Source organism: Hemitrygon akajei, chromosome 11, assembly GCF_048418815.1.
Source record: "Hemitrygon akajei chromosome 11, sHemAka1.3, whole genome shotgun sequence".
Classification (NCBI taxonomy): Eukaryota; Metazoa; Chordata; class Chondrichthyes; order Myliobatiformes; family Dasyatidae; genus Hemitrygon; species Hemitrygon akajei.
Genome location: NC_133134.1, coordinates 112,860,724 through 112,876,033, shown reverse-complemented (window position 1 = coordinate 112,876,033; position 15,310 = coordinate 112,860,724). Strand labels below are relative to the sequence as shown.

Below are 15,310 nucleotides of genomic sequence, written 5' to 3'. Positions count from 1 at the left end.
CCATGAGGGAAATGGATTGAGGAACAGCAGCAGCACAGGGAGGTGATACGCAGATGTGCAGAAGAGAAGAGGTACAAGCAGGACCAGAGTGGGGAACTGGGAGGGGAAAGAATCACCAGAAGTTAGAGAAATCAATGTTCATGTCATCAGGTAGGGGGCTACCAAGACAGAACATGAGGTGTGGTTCCTCCAAACTAAGAGTGGCCTCATCATGCAGAACAATTGAATTGAATTGACTTTATTTCTTACATCCTTCACATACATGAGGAGTAAAAATCTTCACGTTACGTCTCCATATAAATGTGCCATGTGCAATCATAGTAATTTATAATAATTTATAATAAATAGAACAGTCAATGTAATATAGAGTACACTCAAATCAGCGTGAGTTCATCAGTCTGATGGCCTGGTGGAAGAAGCTGTCCCGGAGCCTGTTGGTCCTGGATTTATGCTGTGATACTGCTTCACGGATGGTAGCGGTACTAGATTGTGGTTGGGGTGACTCGAGTCCCCAATTATCCTGCACATCTGTCCTTATAAATATCCTGAATCATGGGAAGTTAACAGCTACGGATGTCCTGGGCTGTCCACACCACTCTCTGCAGAGTCCTGCGATTAAGGGAGGTTCAGTTCCCATACCAGGCAGTGATGCAGCCAGTTAGGATGCTCTCAATTGTGTCCCTGTAGAAAGTTCTTAGGATTTGGAGGCCCATACCAAACTTCCTCAACCATCTGAGGTGAAAGAGGCCCTGTTGTGCCTTTTTCACCACACAGCTGGTGTGTACAGACCACGTGAGGTCCTCAGTGATGTGGATGCTGAGGAACTTGAAGCTGTTTACCCTCTCAGCCCCAGATTCATTGATGTCAATAGGGGTTATCCCGTCTCCATTCCTCCTGTAGTCCACAACCAGCTACTTTGTTTTTGCAACATTGAGGGAGAGGTTGTTTTCTTGACACCACTGTGTCAGAGAGATTACTTCTTCCCTGTAGGCCACCTCGTTATTGTTTGAGATAAGGCCAATCAATGTAGTGTCGTCGGCAAATTTAATTAGCAGATTGGAGCTGTGGGTGGCGATACAGTCATGGGTATACAGGGAGTAAAGGAGGGGACTCAGTACACAGCCCTAAGAGGCTCCTGTATTGAGAGTCAGAGGGTTGGAGGGTTGAGACCATGGACCAGCACATCAGAACAGGAATGGGGATAGGAATTAAAATGGTTGGCCACAGGGAGATTCTGCTTTTGGCAAATGGAGTGGGAGTGTTGAATGAAGTGGTCCCCCAATCTACATCAGGTCTCATCACTGTAGAGGAAGCCATATTGGGAGCACCGGACACAGTAGACGACCCCAACAGATTCACAGGTGATGTGTTGCCTCACTTGGAAGGGTTGTTTTGGGCTCTGAGTGGATGTGAGGGTGGGTGAATGAGCAGGTGTAGCATTTCTCTTACTTTCCAGGAGGGAGATTAGTGGGAAGGACGAATGGACAAGGGAATCATGAAGGGCGTGACCCCTGCGGAAAGCGGATAGCAGGCGAGAGGTAATGATATGTTAGGTGGTAGGGTCGCATTGAAGATGGCAGAAGTTGCAGAGAATGGTGTGTTGAATGCAGAGGCTCATGGGGTAGTAGGTGAGGACAAAAGGAACTATCCCCGTTAAGACAACGGGAAAATGGGATGAGGGTGGATGTTAGGAAATGGAGGAGATATGGGTGAGTGTAGCATCAATGGTGGAAGAAGGGAAACCCTTTTCTTTGAAGAAGGACGTCAGCCGGGATAGGAAATCCTCACCCTGGGAACCAATGCAGAGCAGATGATGGAACTGAGAAAAAGGAATGGCATTTTTACAGGAGACAGAATGGAAAGAAGTATTGGCAAGATAGCCATGGGAGTAGGTGGGTTTATAAAAGATGTCAGAAGACAGTTTGTCTCCAGAGATGGAAACAGAGAGATTGAGAAAGAGGAGAGAGGTGTCAGAAATGGAGTAAGTCAACTTAAAGGCATGGTGGAAATTGGAGGCAAATTTGATGAAATTGATGAGCTCAGTATGGGCGCATGAAGCATCAGCAATATAGAATAAGCAGAAAGATTTGGGGAGCATTAGCAGGGAAGGCTTGCAACATGGATTGTTCCACTTAGCCAATGAAAAGTCAGGCATAGTTGGGGCCCAAGTGGGTGCCCATGGCTACACCTTGGGTTGGGAGAAAGTGGGAGGGACAGTAAGATAAATTGTTGAGTGTAAGGACCAGTTCCACCAGATGGAGGAGGGTGGTGGTGGAGGGGAATTACTCAATTTTGTTGTCAAGAAAGAAGCAGGGAGCTTTAAGGCTGTTTTAATGGAGGATATAAGTATATAGGGACTGGACATCCATGGTGAAAATGAGGCAATTGGGGCCAGAGGATTGATAGATGTTCAGGGGGTCGAGAGAATGTGAAGTGTCGTGGATGTAGATGGAAGGGACTGAACCAAGGGGGTTAGAATGGAATTGAGGTATGTGGACACAAGTTCAGTGAGCAGGAGTAGGTAGAAATACTGAGCCTACCAGACAGTCGGGTTTGTGGATCTTGGGTAGGAGGTAGAAATGAGCAGTAAGGGTGTTGATGATGTTGGTGGCAATGGATGCGAGATGTCCAGAGATGATGAGGTTGATGATGGTGTTGGAGACAATGTCCCGATGGTCCAGAGGGCAGTCTTTTTCAAGGGGTAAGTAAGAGAGGCATCTGAGAGTTGCCACCTGGCCTCAGCAAGGTAGAGCTAAGTCCACTAGTTGAGGTTTTATGTTCAGATTTACAGCCAGATCATTAGAAGCAGCACACAGCAGATGACTAATCACACAACAAACAGCTATATTATTGGGAATAATATTATTATATTATTAGGAAGGATATTAATAAGGTTGAAAGATTGCAGAGAAGGTTTACAAGGATGTTGCCGGGACTTGAGAAACTGAGTTACAGAGAAAGGTTGAATAGGTTAGGACACAACCAAAGGAGTTGAATGACTTCAGACCTGTTGCCTTGACGTCGCACGTGATGAAGACCATGGAGCGGCTGATAATACAAAATCTGAGGCCACAAACCAGGCACGCCCAGGATCCTCTTCAGTTTGCGTATAAGGAGAAGGTGGGAGTGGAGGATGCTATCACGTATTTGCTGCACAAATCACTCTCTCACCTAGATGGGGTGAGTTGTGCTGTGAGGATTACATTCCTTGACTTCTCTAGTGCCTTTAACACCATCCAGCCCAAGATCTTAAGGCACAAACTAACGGAGATGGGAGTAGACTCTCACATGGTGGATTGGATAGTGGACTACTTGACAGATAGACCTCAGTATGTGCGGTTGGGAGACTGTAGGTCTGACACGGTGGTCAGCAGCACAGGAGCGCCGCAGGGAACCGTACTCTCTCCGGTCCTGTTCACCCTGTACACATCAGACTTCCAATATAACTCGGAGTCCTGCCATGTGCAGAAGTTCGCTGATGACACGGCCATAGTGGGGTGTGTCAGGAATGGACAGGAGGAGGAGTATAGGAAACTGATACAGGACTTTGTGATATGGTGCAACTCAAACTACCTGCGTCTCAATGTCACCAAGACCAAGGAGATGGTGGTGGACTTTAGGAGATCTAGGCCTCATATGGAGCCAGTGATCATTAATGGAGAATGTGTGGAGCAGGTTAAGACCTACAAGTATCTGGGAGTACAGTTGGACGAGAAGCTAGACTGGACTGCCAACACAGGTGCCTTGTGCAGGAAGGCACAGAGTCGACTGTACTTCCTTAGAAGGTTGGCGTCATTCAATGTCTGTAGTGAGATGCTGAAGATGTTCTATAGGTCAGTTGTGGAGAGCGCCCTCTTCTTTGTGGTGGCGTGTTGAGGAGGAAGCATTAAGAAGAGGGACGCCTCACGTCTTAATAAGCTGGTAAGGAAGGCGGGCTCTGTCGTGGGCAAAGTACTGGAGAGTTTAACATCGGTAGCTGAGCGAAAGGCGCTGAGTAGGCTACGGTCAATTATGGAAAACTCGGAACATCCTCTACATAGCACCATCCAGAGACAGAGAAGCAGTTTCAGCGACAGGTTACTATCGATGCAATGCTCCTCAGACAGGATGAAGAGGTCAATACTCCCCAATGCCATTAGGCTTTACAATTCTACCGCCAGGACTTAAGAACTTTTTAAAAGCTATTATTAATGCTTTTTGAGATAGTGATTTAGATGCATATCATATTTTTTACTGAGTTAAGTATTGTATGTAATTAGTTCTGCTACAACAAGTGTATGGGACATTGGAAAAAAAGTTGAATTTCCCCATGGGGATGAATAAAGTATCTATCTATCTATCTATCTATCTTTATTCCCTGGAGCATAGAAGAATGAGGGGTGATTTGATAGAGGTGTATAAAATTATGATGGGTATAGACAGAGTGAATGCAAGCAGGCTTTTTCCACTGAGACCAGGGGAGAAAAAAAAAGAGGTCATGGGTTAAGGGTGAAGGGGGAAAAGTTTAAATGGAACATTGGGGGGGCTTCTTCACACAGAGAGTGATGGGAGTATGGAATGAGCTGCCAGATGAAGTGGTGAATGCGGGCTCACTTTTAACATTTAAGAAAAACTCAGACAGGTACATGGATGAGAGGTGTATGAAGGGATATGGCCCAGGTGCAGGTCAGTGGGACTAGGCAGAAAAAATGGTTTGGCACAGCCAAGAAGGGCCAAAAGGCCTGTTTCTGTGCTGTAATGTTCTATAGTTCTATAATAAACAAAATCTATTTAAATAGGAGATAAAACACAACATAACAGAAATTACAGCAACTTCTCTGAATAAAAGCAGGATAAATTTTCAAGAAGAAATACAGTGAGTGAAGGATACGCATGTACAAATCATATCCATAATGTCAGCCTCGGTCACAGCAGCATGGTCACCGTACAGACATTGACAGACCTGAATTGAACTTGGCACTCGGAATGATCAATTCTGACCTCTGGATTACTCAGCCATACCGTCAGCACTGTGTGATTAACACACAGTTAGAAGGCGCTAGTCCCTCAGCACAAACAGTGATGGTATTGCTGCAGATTATATGGCCAAATACAGAGAAATTCAGAGAATGCTCACAGGAAGAGGATTATGTGAAATCGTAAAAATGAATGACAACTCCAAGCTGGAAAGCCAAAATGTGCTGGAATAATGAAGTCAGTGCTCTGCTTCCTTCAGCATGGAAAGATGCACACATCAAAGGTTTGCTCTGGCATCGTGGCAAAGTGAAGATCAACCACAACTACTGGGCTTTGTGCAGTAGTGACCTAAAGTGTTTCTCTGAAAAGCCCCAAGCTGCGGTTCTCACACAAAGTGCTGGAGGACCTCACTGCTGGAGCACTCAAAATGAACAGCTGATGTTTTAGGCCACGACCCTTCATCAGGATTAGAAAGGAATCAGAATGTCAGGGAGCGATAAGAGCACAAGCTGGCAGGTGATGGGTGAGACCTGGTGAGAGATAGGTGGGTAGCTGGGGGAGTGGATCTGATGTGAGAAACTTGGTGTTAGCTGGAAGATGTAAAGGGCTAAAGAAAAAGGAATGTGATAGGAGAACACCATGGGCCATGGAATAAAGGGAAGGAAATGGCAAAGCACAGGGATGTCTGTTAAGGAGAGATCAATGGGTCATCCATGCCTATAACTAGGTTTGTGAAATCACCAATCTGTCCCTGTAAAATCTGGGTCAGCATCATGGTCCTGCCCTAAGGGTGGCTGGTGGATGCATTGTACAGAAAATTGAAACCAACAGAAAGTGCCGAAGTCAAACAGCAGGTCAGGCAAATCAGTGGAGAGAGGAAGTGAGTCAACTGATAAGGTTGGTGACCTCTTGAGTATTTCCAGCAACTTCTCACTTCCAGTTTGGAACTCCCTTCTCAACAACACCTTCATCAGAAGAAGGTTCCTAAGGGAAGCTAACGTCAATATTACCAGCAGCACCCAGATGGATAAATAGAACAAAAGCTTTCTGAGTTCAGTTCTGGTCACCTCACTACAGGAAAAATGTGGATACTATAGAAAGAGTTCAGAGGAGATTTACAAGGATGTTGCCTGGATTGGAGAGCATGCCTTATGAGAATAGGCTGACTGAACTGATCCTTTTCTCCTTGGAGCAACAGAGGATGGGAGGTGACCTGATAAAGGTGTATTAGATGATGAGAGGCGTTGATCATGTGGATAGCCAGAGGCATTTTCCTAGGGCTGAAAAGGCTAACACCAGGGGCATAGTTTTAAGGTACTGAGGGAATGTCAGGTAAATTTTTCACAAGAGAATGGTGGGTGCGAGGAATGCACTGCCAGCGAAGGTGGTAGAGGCAGATACAAAAGGGCCTATTAAGAGACTCTTAGATAAGTACATGGAGCTTAGAAAAGTAAAGGGCTATGCGGTAGAGTAATTCTAGGCAGTTTCTAGAGTAGGTTACATGGTCAGTACAACAGTGTGGGTTGAAGGGCCTGTAATGTGCTGTAGATTTCTATGTTCTATGAGACAGTCCAGTCCCAGTTCCCTTTACTGTAACTCCCTCAGTATATGGTGATTTCCCGTGTTCAGACGGAAATCCAGTGCATCCTCTATTCATCTGTAGCTGAACACAGTGTCTGCCACAGTCCTGATCAACTTCTCTCCAACTCATTGCTTAAATTCATGATGCACACAATAAAATCAAGGAGTAAAGAATCATGAGGATAACCTCCTCTAGAACAGTGAGTGCAGGTGAATCCACTGGAAGACTTCAATGCTCATCCACGGTGGGGAACTGCTACCCGTGCTCAGAAACCTCTGCTTCCACTGTGGAATTGCATTCTCTCTTCACAGTGGTACTGAGCTCAGCCCGGCTGATAACCCGTGTTACACGTTTCCCACAGTGTAACACCAGACTGGTGTAAATGCAGACAGTACCTGCTCTTCCCTATTTCCAGTTTTCAACATCTGCAGTTTTTATTGTTTTTTAAACAATTTTCAGGTTGAATGTGAGACTGAGGAATGGTAAAAGGCTAGTTCTATTATTTCAGTCTACTTGTGCGTTACATGTGGAGCTATGCTGATTGAATGTTCTTCCTAAACTTGGGCATCTGTGACACACTTCAGGGTCTCCACATTCACCATTTTCCTCGGGTGGTTACAGGTTCCGGTTGGTTCCGTTCCTGATGGAGCTGAGAGCGGTGATGGACTGGGTCTGGACAGACACCACACTCAGCATCTCCAGTTGGATTTGTGTGGAGGACATTTACGCCAACATTTTCATCCTGAAATGCTGGAATGAGTCAGAGAAGGTGAGTGCAGCCTCTCTTCAGTTGGGGTTTGATTGTTCATGTTGGGTGGGTTTGTAGTGATTTATGATGGAGCTCAGTTGGCACTTCTGTCACTGAGTTTTTAAGTATGTAACTGGACAGTGATAATTCAGGGAAACATATACATTATGTTATTGGGTGTAGGCCAATGACCCTGGTTCCTCAGGGTTGTATCCTGGGCCATACCATCTTCATTTGCTTTATCAATGTCCTTCCTTCTATGGTAAGGTCCGAAGTAGAGATATTCTTTGATGTATGATAGAAGTCCTCAGCAAATGAAACAGCCCATGTCTTTGACAGAGACAATATTCAGGCATTGACTGAGAAGTAGAGGTAATATTGTAGCTCAAACATGCCAGGCAATGACCATCTGCATCAACACAGAGTCCCACCAACTTCGCTTCATACACAATGGCACCACCATCCACCAGAAAGGCAGCTGGCCCTCTGAAGTCCACGATATGGATATCCAGAGGCAAACAGCTCACCTCCTGATGCTCCTGTCCACCCACCTCAGGAATGTGGTGGAATACTGTCCACTTGCCTAGCTGAGGGCAGATCAAATATCCCTCAAGAAGCTCAACACCACCCAAGATGAGGCAGTTCACTTGATTGGTCCACTACCCTGAACACCTATTCCTTCCATTGCTGCTGCACAGTGGCTATGATGTATGAAATTGACAAAACATGCTGCAGTTACCCTCCAGCATTGCCTCCAATATGCATGGCCTCTACCACTAAAAAAGGACAGGACAGGAGGTGCAATGGAAAACCATTACCAGCACCTTAACACCATCCTAACCTGGAAAATATACTAGCAAGAAACAATCTGCTGGGGGAAACTAGCATCGCTGTTCCTTCATTGGGAACTCCGTTGTCAGCAACACTGTGGGATCACCTTCGCCAGAGGGACTCAGTGGTTTGTAAGTCAATCTTAGCAGCACCCAAATGCCTAAAATGGAATAAGTAAAAGTTTTATGAGACTGCAAAGTTCTAGTTTCCTTTACTGTAACTTCCACTGTACATTGTGGTTTCCCATGTTCAGACATCTGACTGGATGGTAGTTCAGTGTATCAGACACCCAGTTGTCAGCCCCGTCTCTCCCAATTTTACTTCTACCCATTCTATTTTAGCAAAGTTGTTGTTACAATTCTTGCTGCAGACAATAAAATCAGAGTCTGAACCTCCTCTAGAACGCAGGGAGTATAGGTTAGTCCGCTGGAAGACTTGTCTCATTTACAGTGGGGAAATACTACCCATCCTCTATGAAACCACATTCTCTCCTCACATTGTCAATGTGCTCAGTCCTAATGTTGACCAATGGCTCAGGGTGGGACACACATTATCTATAGTGTTGTACCAGAGAGTAATGATCTCCTCAAACCCATCACCACCCTCTGACTGCATGATCTTGAAATTAACCCTTAATTTCTCTTGCTATTTATAGGTGCAGGGATCAGTGGAACAGGATACAATGTGTTTCCCAATTGGCTGATGAAACAAAAGAGAGCTTCACAGATATCAGGAGACTGTTTTCCCTAGTGAAAAGTAGTGCTGAGGGGTGACCTGATGGAGGAAGATAAAATCATGAGGCAAAGAAAAGTTAGACAGAATCTTTTTCCTATGCCGAGGGTATCAAAACAAGAGGTTTAGGTTAAGAGAAAGAAGGTTTAAAGGGGATCTGAGGGGAAAATTTCTCACATAGATAGTGATTGATATCTGGAACGTGCTGCCAGAGGAGGAGAGGGAGGCAGATGCAATGATTCCATTTAGGCAGACAATTGAAAGGCAAGTTAAAGAAAGATTCAATTCTGAAGTTACAAATGGGATGAGTGTAGATGGACAAAATAGTTAGCATGAATGTGATAGAGCGAAGGATCCATTTCTGGGCTGTACAACTTGACGACTGTGAGAATACGATGTACGTGTGATCTCTATACCCTGCAGCAAAGCTTCAAATAGCATTGTCCATGTATCCTGCTGCAGCACTTCCAATCCATTGACTAATGTGGTGCAAATCCATCTCCCAGCCCTCTCATCTTGGATTATCAACTCATTTTCCCATTCTGCAAAAGTCCTGCAAACAAGGGTGGATCTTAACTCATGAAATCTGCCCCTGAGGATTGGGCTGCATTCCAATTGAGTTCTGTAGTTTGGGTTGGAAGTTGACTTTTTATTTGAAAGAGGAGTTTCAGACCTCGCCCCTTGAGTCCGCAGGGCACCACGTGTCCCTTTCCCGAGTTCAGATGGCCTTCTGCAGCCTTCATGTTAAACATGTCCATGTTCTCCTCAGAGATATCCACAGGCAGTTGGCCAGAAGAAGAACATGTTGGTGAAATACGGGCTGGGGGGCCTCATCATCACTTTGCTGATCTGCATCGTATGGTTCCCACTGCTCTTCATGTCATTGGTCAAGTCTGTGGGGGGAGTGACCAGTCAACCCCTGGACGTCTCCATCAAGATCAGCATTGGTGGATACGAGGTAAACATAGTGGGAATAGCGCAATAACCAGCAGGATAGTCAAAGGAGAATTGATGGATGTTGTGCATTTGGATTTTCAAAAGGAATTTGATATAAGCCACATATGAGGCTGACAAGTTAAGAGCCTATGGTATTACAGGAAGGATACTAGCATAAATAGAGCACTGGCTGACTGGCAGGAGGCAAAGAGTGGAATAAAGAGACCCTCATCTGGTTGGCTGCCGGTGACTAGTGGTGTTCCACAGGGTACGGCTTCTTTTTACGTTGTATGTGAATGGTTTGGATAATGGAATTGTGGCCAAGTTTGCGGACAATACAAAGACAGGTGGAGGGGCAGGTAGTGTTGAGGGAGCAAGAGGCTACAGAAGAACTTAGACAGATTAGGAGAATGGGAAAAGAAGTGGTAGACGGAATAGTGTCAGGAAGTGTAATGTCACACACTTTGGTGGAAGAAATAAAAGAGTAGAGTATTTTCTAAACAAGGAGAAAATTCAAAAATCTCAGGTGCAAAGAGACTTGGGAGTCCTCGTGCAGGATTCCCTAAAGGTTAATTTGCAGATTGAGTTGATGGTGAGGAAGGCAAATGCAATGTTAGCATTCAGTTCGAGAGGACGAGAATATAAAAGCAAGGATGTAATGGTGAGGCTTTTTAAGGCACTGGTGAGGCATCACTTGGGAGTATTACGAGCAGTTCTAGCCCCTTATCTAAGAAGAGATGTGCTGACATTGGAGAGGCTTCAAAGGAGGTTAATGAAAATGATTCCAGGATTGAAAAGCTTATCATATGAAAAGCTTTTGATAGCTCTGGACCTGTACTCACTGGAATTCAGAAAAATGAGGGGGGATCTCATTGAAACTATTGAATATTGAAAGGCCTCAATAGAGTGGATGTGGAGAGGATGTTTCCTATGGTGGGGGAGTCTAAGACCAGATGACACAGCCTCAAATAGAGGGATATCCATTTAGAATGGAGATAAGAGTATTTCTTTAGCCACAGATGACTGTGGAGTCCAAGTCATTGGGTATATTTAAGGCAGAGGTTGATAGGCTCTTGATTACTAAGGGTCTCAAAGGTTACAGTGAGAAAGCAGATAGATGGGGTTTAGTGGATTCTGGATTAATCGGAGCATGAAGGCAGGAGATGGGGGCTGAGAGAGAAAAGGATTAGCCATGATGAATTGGCAGAGCAGACTCAATGGGCCAAATGGCCTAATACTGCTCTTGCATCTTATGGTCTTATAGTGTGCACAGCAAGATCCAAAGTCAGATGAGAACTATGTTCTCTGCTGTTGGCTGGGGAGTAAATCTCCTCTCTTCAAACTAGTGCCAAGAACGTGTTTATACTCTCAGGGCAAGAAAAGTTGAGTCTCGATTTAACACATCATCCAAAATGCAACAGTGCAGCATTCCCTTAGTCAGTTCAGAGCGTGCTCGGCTTACTGTGCTTTCTGCATAGAGTGGAGGTTGGAGTTGGAGCAAAGCCAGTGACAGGCAATGAGGTATTCCTTCAGTGGACAGAGGGTAATGGAGGCAAAGTTAGTCAAAATGAAGTGCTAGCAATACTCAACGGTCAGGCAACTGCTGTGGGGAGAAAAGCAGAGTTGTAATGTTTCAGGTTAAAGGCTCGTCCTCAGAACTGGGAATTTTGCAGAATTTTAACTTGCAGGGGAAGGGAGAAGAAAGAGGGAGAGAGGTCAGCGATAGAGCGGTCAGCAGGAAATATGAAATTTAAACGGAACATCAGTGTCAGGTGAAAGTGAATGAACTGGGAGGAGGTAGAGAGAGCAGCTGCAAGCAGAAGAGACTGTATCTGGACAGATGTACAACGCCCAGTTGATAGGGTTCCTTTATTTAAGAAAGGATGTGCTGGCATTGAAGAGGGTCCAGAGGAGGTCAACCGGAATGATCCTGGGAATGAAAGGGTTAGCATATGAGGAGCATTTGATGGCACTGGGCCTATACTTGCTGGAGTTTAGAATTATGAGGGGGATCTAATTGAAATCCATCAAATAGTGAAAGATCTAGACAGAGTGGATATGGAGGTGTTTCCTACAGTGGGGGAGTCTAGGACAGAGGACACAGGCTTAGAACAGAAGGATATCCCTTTAGAACAAGATGAGAAGGAATTTCTTCAGCCGGAGGGTGGTGAATCTGTGGAATTCATTGTCACAGATGGCTGTGGAGGCCAGGTCATTGGGTATATTTAAAGTAGATGTTGATAGGTTCATGAAAAATAAGAGCATCAAAGGTTATTGGCAGAAGGCAGGAGAATGGGGTTGAGAGGATTAATAAACCAGCCATGACTGAATGGAGTGGACCTGATGGGCCGAATGGCCCAATTGTGCGCCTATGTCAAACGGTCTTACGGAAAAGTGAGGCGCCATTCCTGAAACTCACATTGAAGCAGGGACAGCGAAGTAAGCCAAACATGGGGAAGGCAGTGGGAGCTGGCCAGAGTATTTAATTGACAGAGGCACCCTTGTGACTCAGACTGAAAAACAACACACAAAATGCTGGAGTAACTCAGCAGGTCAGGCAGCATCTTTGGAGGGGAATAAACAGTCAACGTTTCAGGTGGAGATCTCTCATTAGAATTGGAAGGGGGCTGAAATCAGAATCAGGTGAGGGGAGGAGTACAAGCTGACAGGTCAGGCGGGAGGTGGGTGGGGAAGGGGGAGATGAGATGAGAAGCTGGAAGGTGATTGGCGAAAGTGGTAAAGTAGAGCACCAAGGACTGTGAAATAAAGGGTAGGAGGTGGGGAACCTGAGGGAGGCAATAACCAGGTCATGAGGTCGGAGGAGGAGTAATGAAAGGGCCACCAGAATGGGGGAAAACAACTTTGACTCTTTATTTCCTTCTGCAGATGATGGTTGCACTGTTGAGTTCCTCCGGCCTTCCAGCATCTGCAGAAATTCTTGCATCTCTAAAGAGAGATGACTTGGTCCATGGTATGGGGATGACCATTAAGCATTAAGCATTGAGAACTGAAAGTAACACAAGTAAAGGCTGTTTCATCCAGAGAGAGCACGTATGGCCTGGGAGGGGAAGATAAAGAGGGAAGTGATTTCCCCCTTGTAGTTACAAAAGTAAGTGCCATCCCAAGAGAATGGGCCACCGCTGGTGCCTGGGGTGAGCCAGAGAGTGCTGAGAGAGAGAGAATTGTGTGTTGATCTACTGAATGGGTGGCTGGAGTAGAAAGAGGGGCCAAGGTTGTGCAGGGAAGTGATGAAGTGTGCAGTACGGAGGGCATCAATAGTCCTCACTGTTACAATGAATGAGAGAATTCTCAGTTACAGGAAAGGGAAATAGTCCCAAAGTGCGAGTATGGAAGCTGGCACAATCAGGACAAATAAAAGAGATTGCAAATGTTGGCATCTGCCGCAACACACGAGATGCTGAAGGAGCTCAGTGGGTCAGGCAGCATCCGTGGTGGGGAGGGGACAGAACTGCTGACCCTGCGTCGGCACATAGTGTAGAGAGGACAGTCAGTAATAGAGAAGAGAGGGGAAGTGGTGAGCCAGGGGATGAGGTGGACTGAGGGGAAGGGTGAAAGATGATGGAGCTGGGAGACAGACACAAGAAAGATGGAGGCAGAAGTGGGGGAAAGAGAGGGTAAACTTAGAGACCACAAGGCAGGTAGTAGCGCAAAAGAGATGGGACCTGATAAGTAGGAAAGATGACCATGGGAACCATTAGGAGAAAGATGAAGAGCAAATGAAACCAAATGCAGGAGGGGAATTATTTGAAATGGTCAGCTGCTAGCTGAATAAAACTAGGAGAGGCAATAAAAATGGGTAATGGGGGAATGTGAGGTTGGAGGTGTATCAGAAAACGGGACCAGGTGGGTGGGTGGCACCAAAGGGGTGTGTGTATGTAGTGGCTTAGGGAGTGGTTGGTGAAGAGACACAGGAGGGAAGAGTTACCCAAAACTGGAAAACTCAACATTCAACGGACCTAACAGAAAGAAGGATGAAGTGAAGACAGCTGTCAGTCACTGGGTAGACAGAGAAGGGAAGTTGGGGATGGATAATGTGAAGGTGAGAGCAGGGGGCTTGTAGCAAAGTTGACACGGTGTCGATTTCTGCGGGAGAGGTCACACCAATTCAGGCCTCAATATAGTGGGCAAAGAAGAGAGGGAACCTCGGGAGAAAATCTCGATCTCGTTTGGCATCAAATCCTCTCTGAGTGCACTCCTGTGAAGAACTGTGCAAAATTTATAATTTACTGTGTTGGAAGCTGTTTTATCGAAGCAGATGTTCTAAAATTGTTTCTTTTGGTGCAGCCTCTGTTCACAATGAGTGCACAGCAGCAGAACCTCAGTCCCTTCTCCACTGCCGCTTACAATCGTCTCACCAGTCAGTATGCCCTTTACCCGGTGAGTACACACTGGGTGCAGCTGCATCCCACTGGGAAAGGGAAAAGGGGAGGGATCTAAACGGACAAGGGAATCGCAGGGTAGAGGAGCAACCCTCCAGAAGCTGTAACAGAGTCATTGGCCAGATCCTTTCATTGTCTTTATCTCAGGTACTAACTAGAGGTGAGAGAGTGGTAAACCACAGGTCAGTCGAGTAGTGGATGAGGATGTTATTAGAAAATGCTAAAAGTAGTGTCCACAATTTGTAAGGCAAATTACAAGGTTACTACAAGATATCCTTTTTTGAAAGCAGATGACACTCACAGCACTGGCTGGCACAACTGAGAGCCAAAAGTTCTCTCATATGGTAATCATACTTCTTAAAGGTGTACTCCTGCTGACCATGTGCACCGCTTTGATCTTTGTTTTAATCAGTGTCTTATATAACCATAAAGTCATACCACAAGGCAGACTTGTTTGTAAGGGTACACACACACACATTTATTATACACCATAACTCAGATTTCATGTAGAAAACCTGATTAGCCAATGCACAATTGTGAGAGTCAAGCTGTTTCTCAGTACTGTGCTGTTATGAAGAAAAAAATATGATCAAGATCAAATGGTGGATGGATAGGGCTTTCTAAAGGCACTCTTCATATTAAAAGACCTGGACAGAATGGGTGTGCAGAGGATGTTTCCAATAGTGGGAGCATCTAGGGCCAGTGAGCACAGCCTTAGATTAGAAGGATGTCTTCTTAGAACAGAAATGAAGAGAAATCTCTTTAGACAGTGTGTGGTAAATCTTTGGAATTCATTGCTAAAGAAGGCTGTGGAGTCCAAGTCATTGGATGTATTTAAAGCAGAGATTGATAATTTCTTGATTAATAGGGGCATCAAAGATTATGGGGAGAAGGCAGAAAATGAGATGGAAAATAAATCAGCCATGATTGAATGGGGAACAAACTAGATGGGCTAATTATTCTCCTATCTCTTAAGGTCTAACCTTGCAGGATGCTTGTTATGCAAATAAAACTCCAGGAAATTAAGCTCAAGGCAGTGATGTGGATAAGGATAATGAGCTAAAGAGTGGTGATACCCGGAAGTTTTTCAGACCTGGAATTAGTTTATTGTAGTATAACGCAGGG

At 45.3% G+C, this 15,310-nt stretch overlaps 1 protein-coding gene across 1 annotated transcript in view; it reads left to right on the top strand.

Moving 5' to 3' along the window:
• Positions 1-15,310, top strand: part of LOC140736375 (piezo-type mechanosensitive ion channel component 2) — a 232,857-nt gene that overhangs the window by 200,745 nt on the left and 16,802 nt on the right. Inside the window, exons 40-42 of the mRNA XM_073062358.1 lie at positions 7,160-7,307; positions 9,619-9,807; positions 14,091-14,183. Of these exons, the coding sequence (XP_072918459.1) occupies positions 7,160-7,307; positions 9,619-9,807; positions 14,091-14,183 (430 nt within the window). The remainder of the gene's footprint in view (positions 1-7,159; positions 7,308-9,618; positions 9,808-14,090; positions 14,184-15,310) is intronic.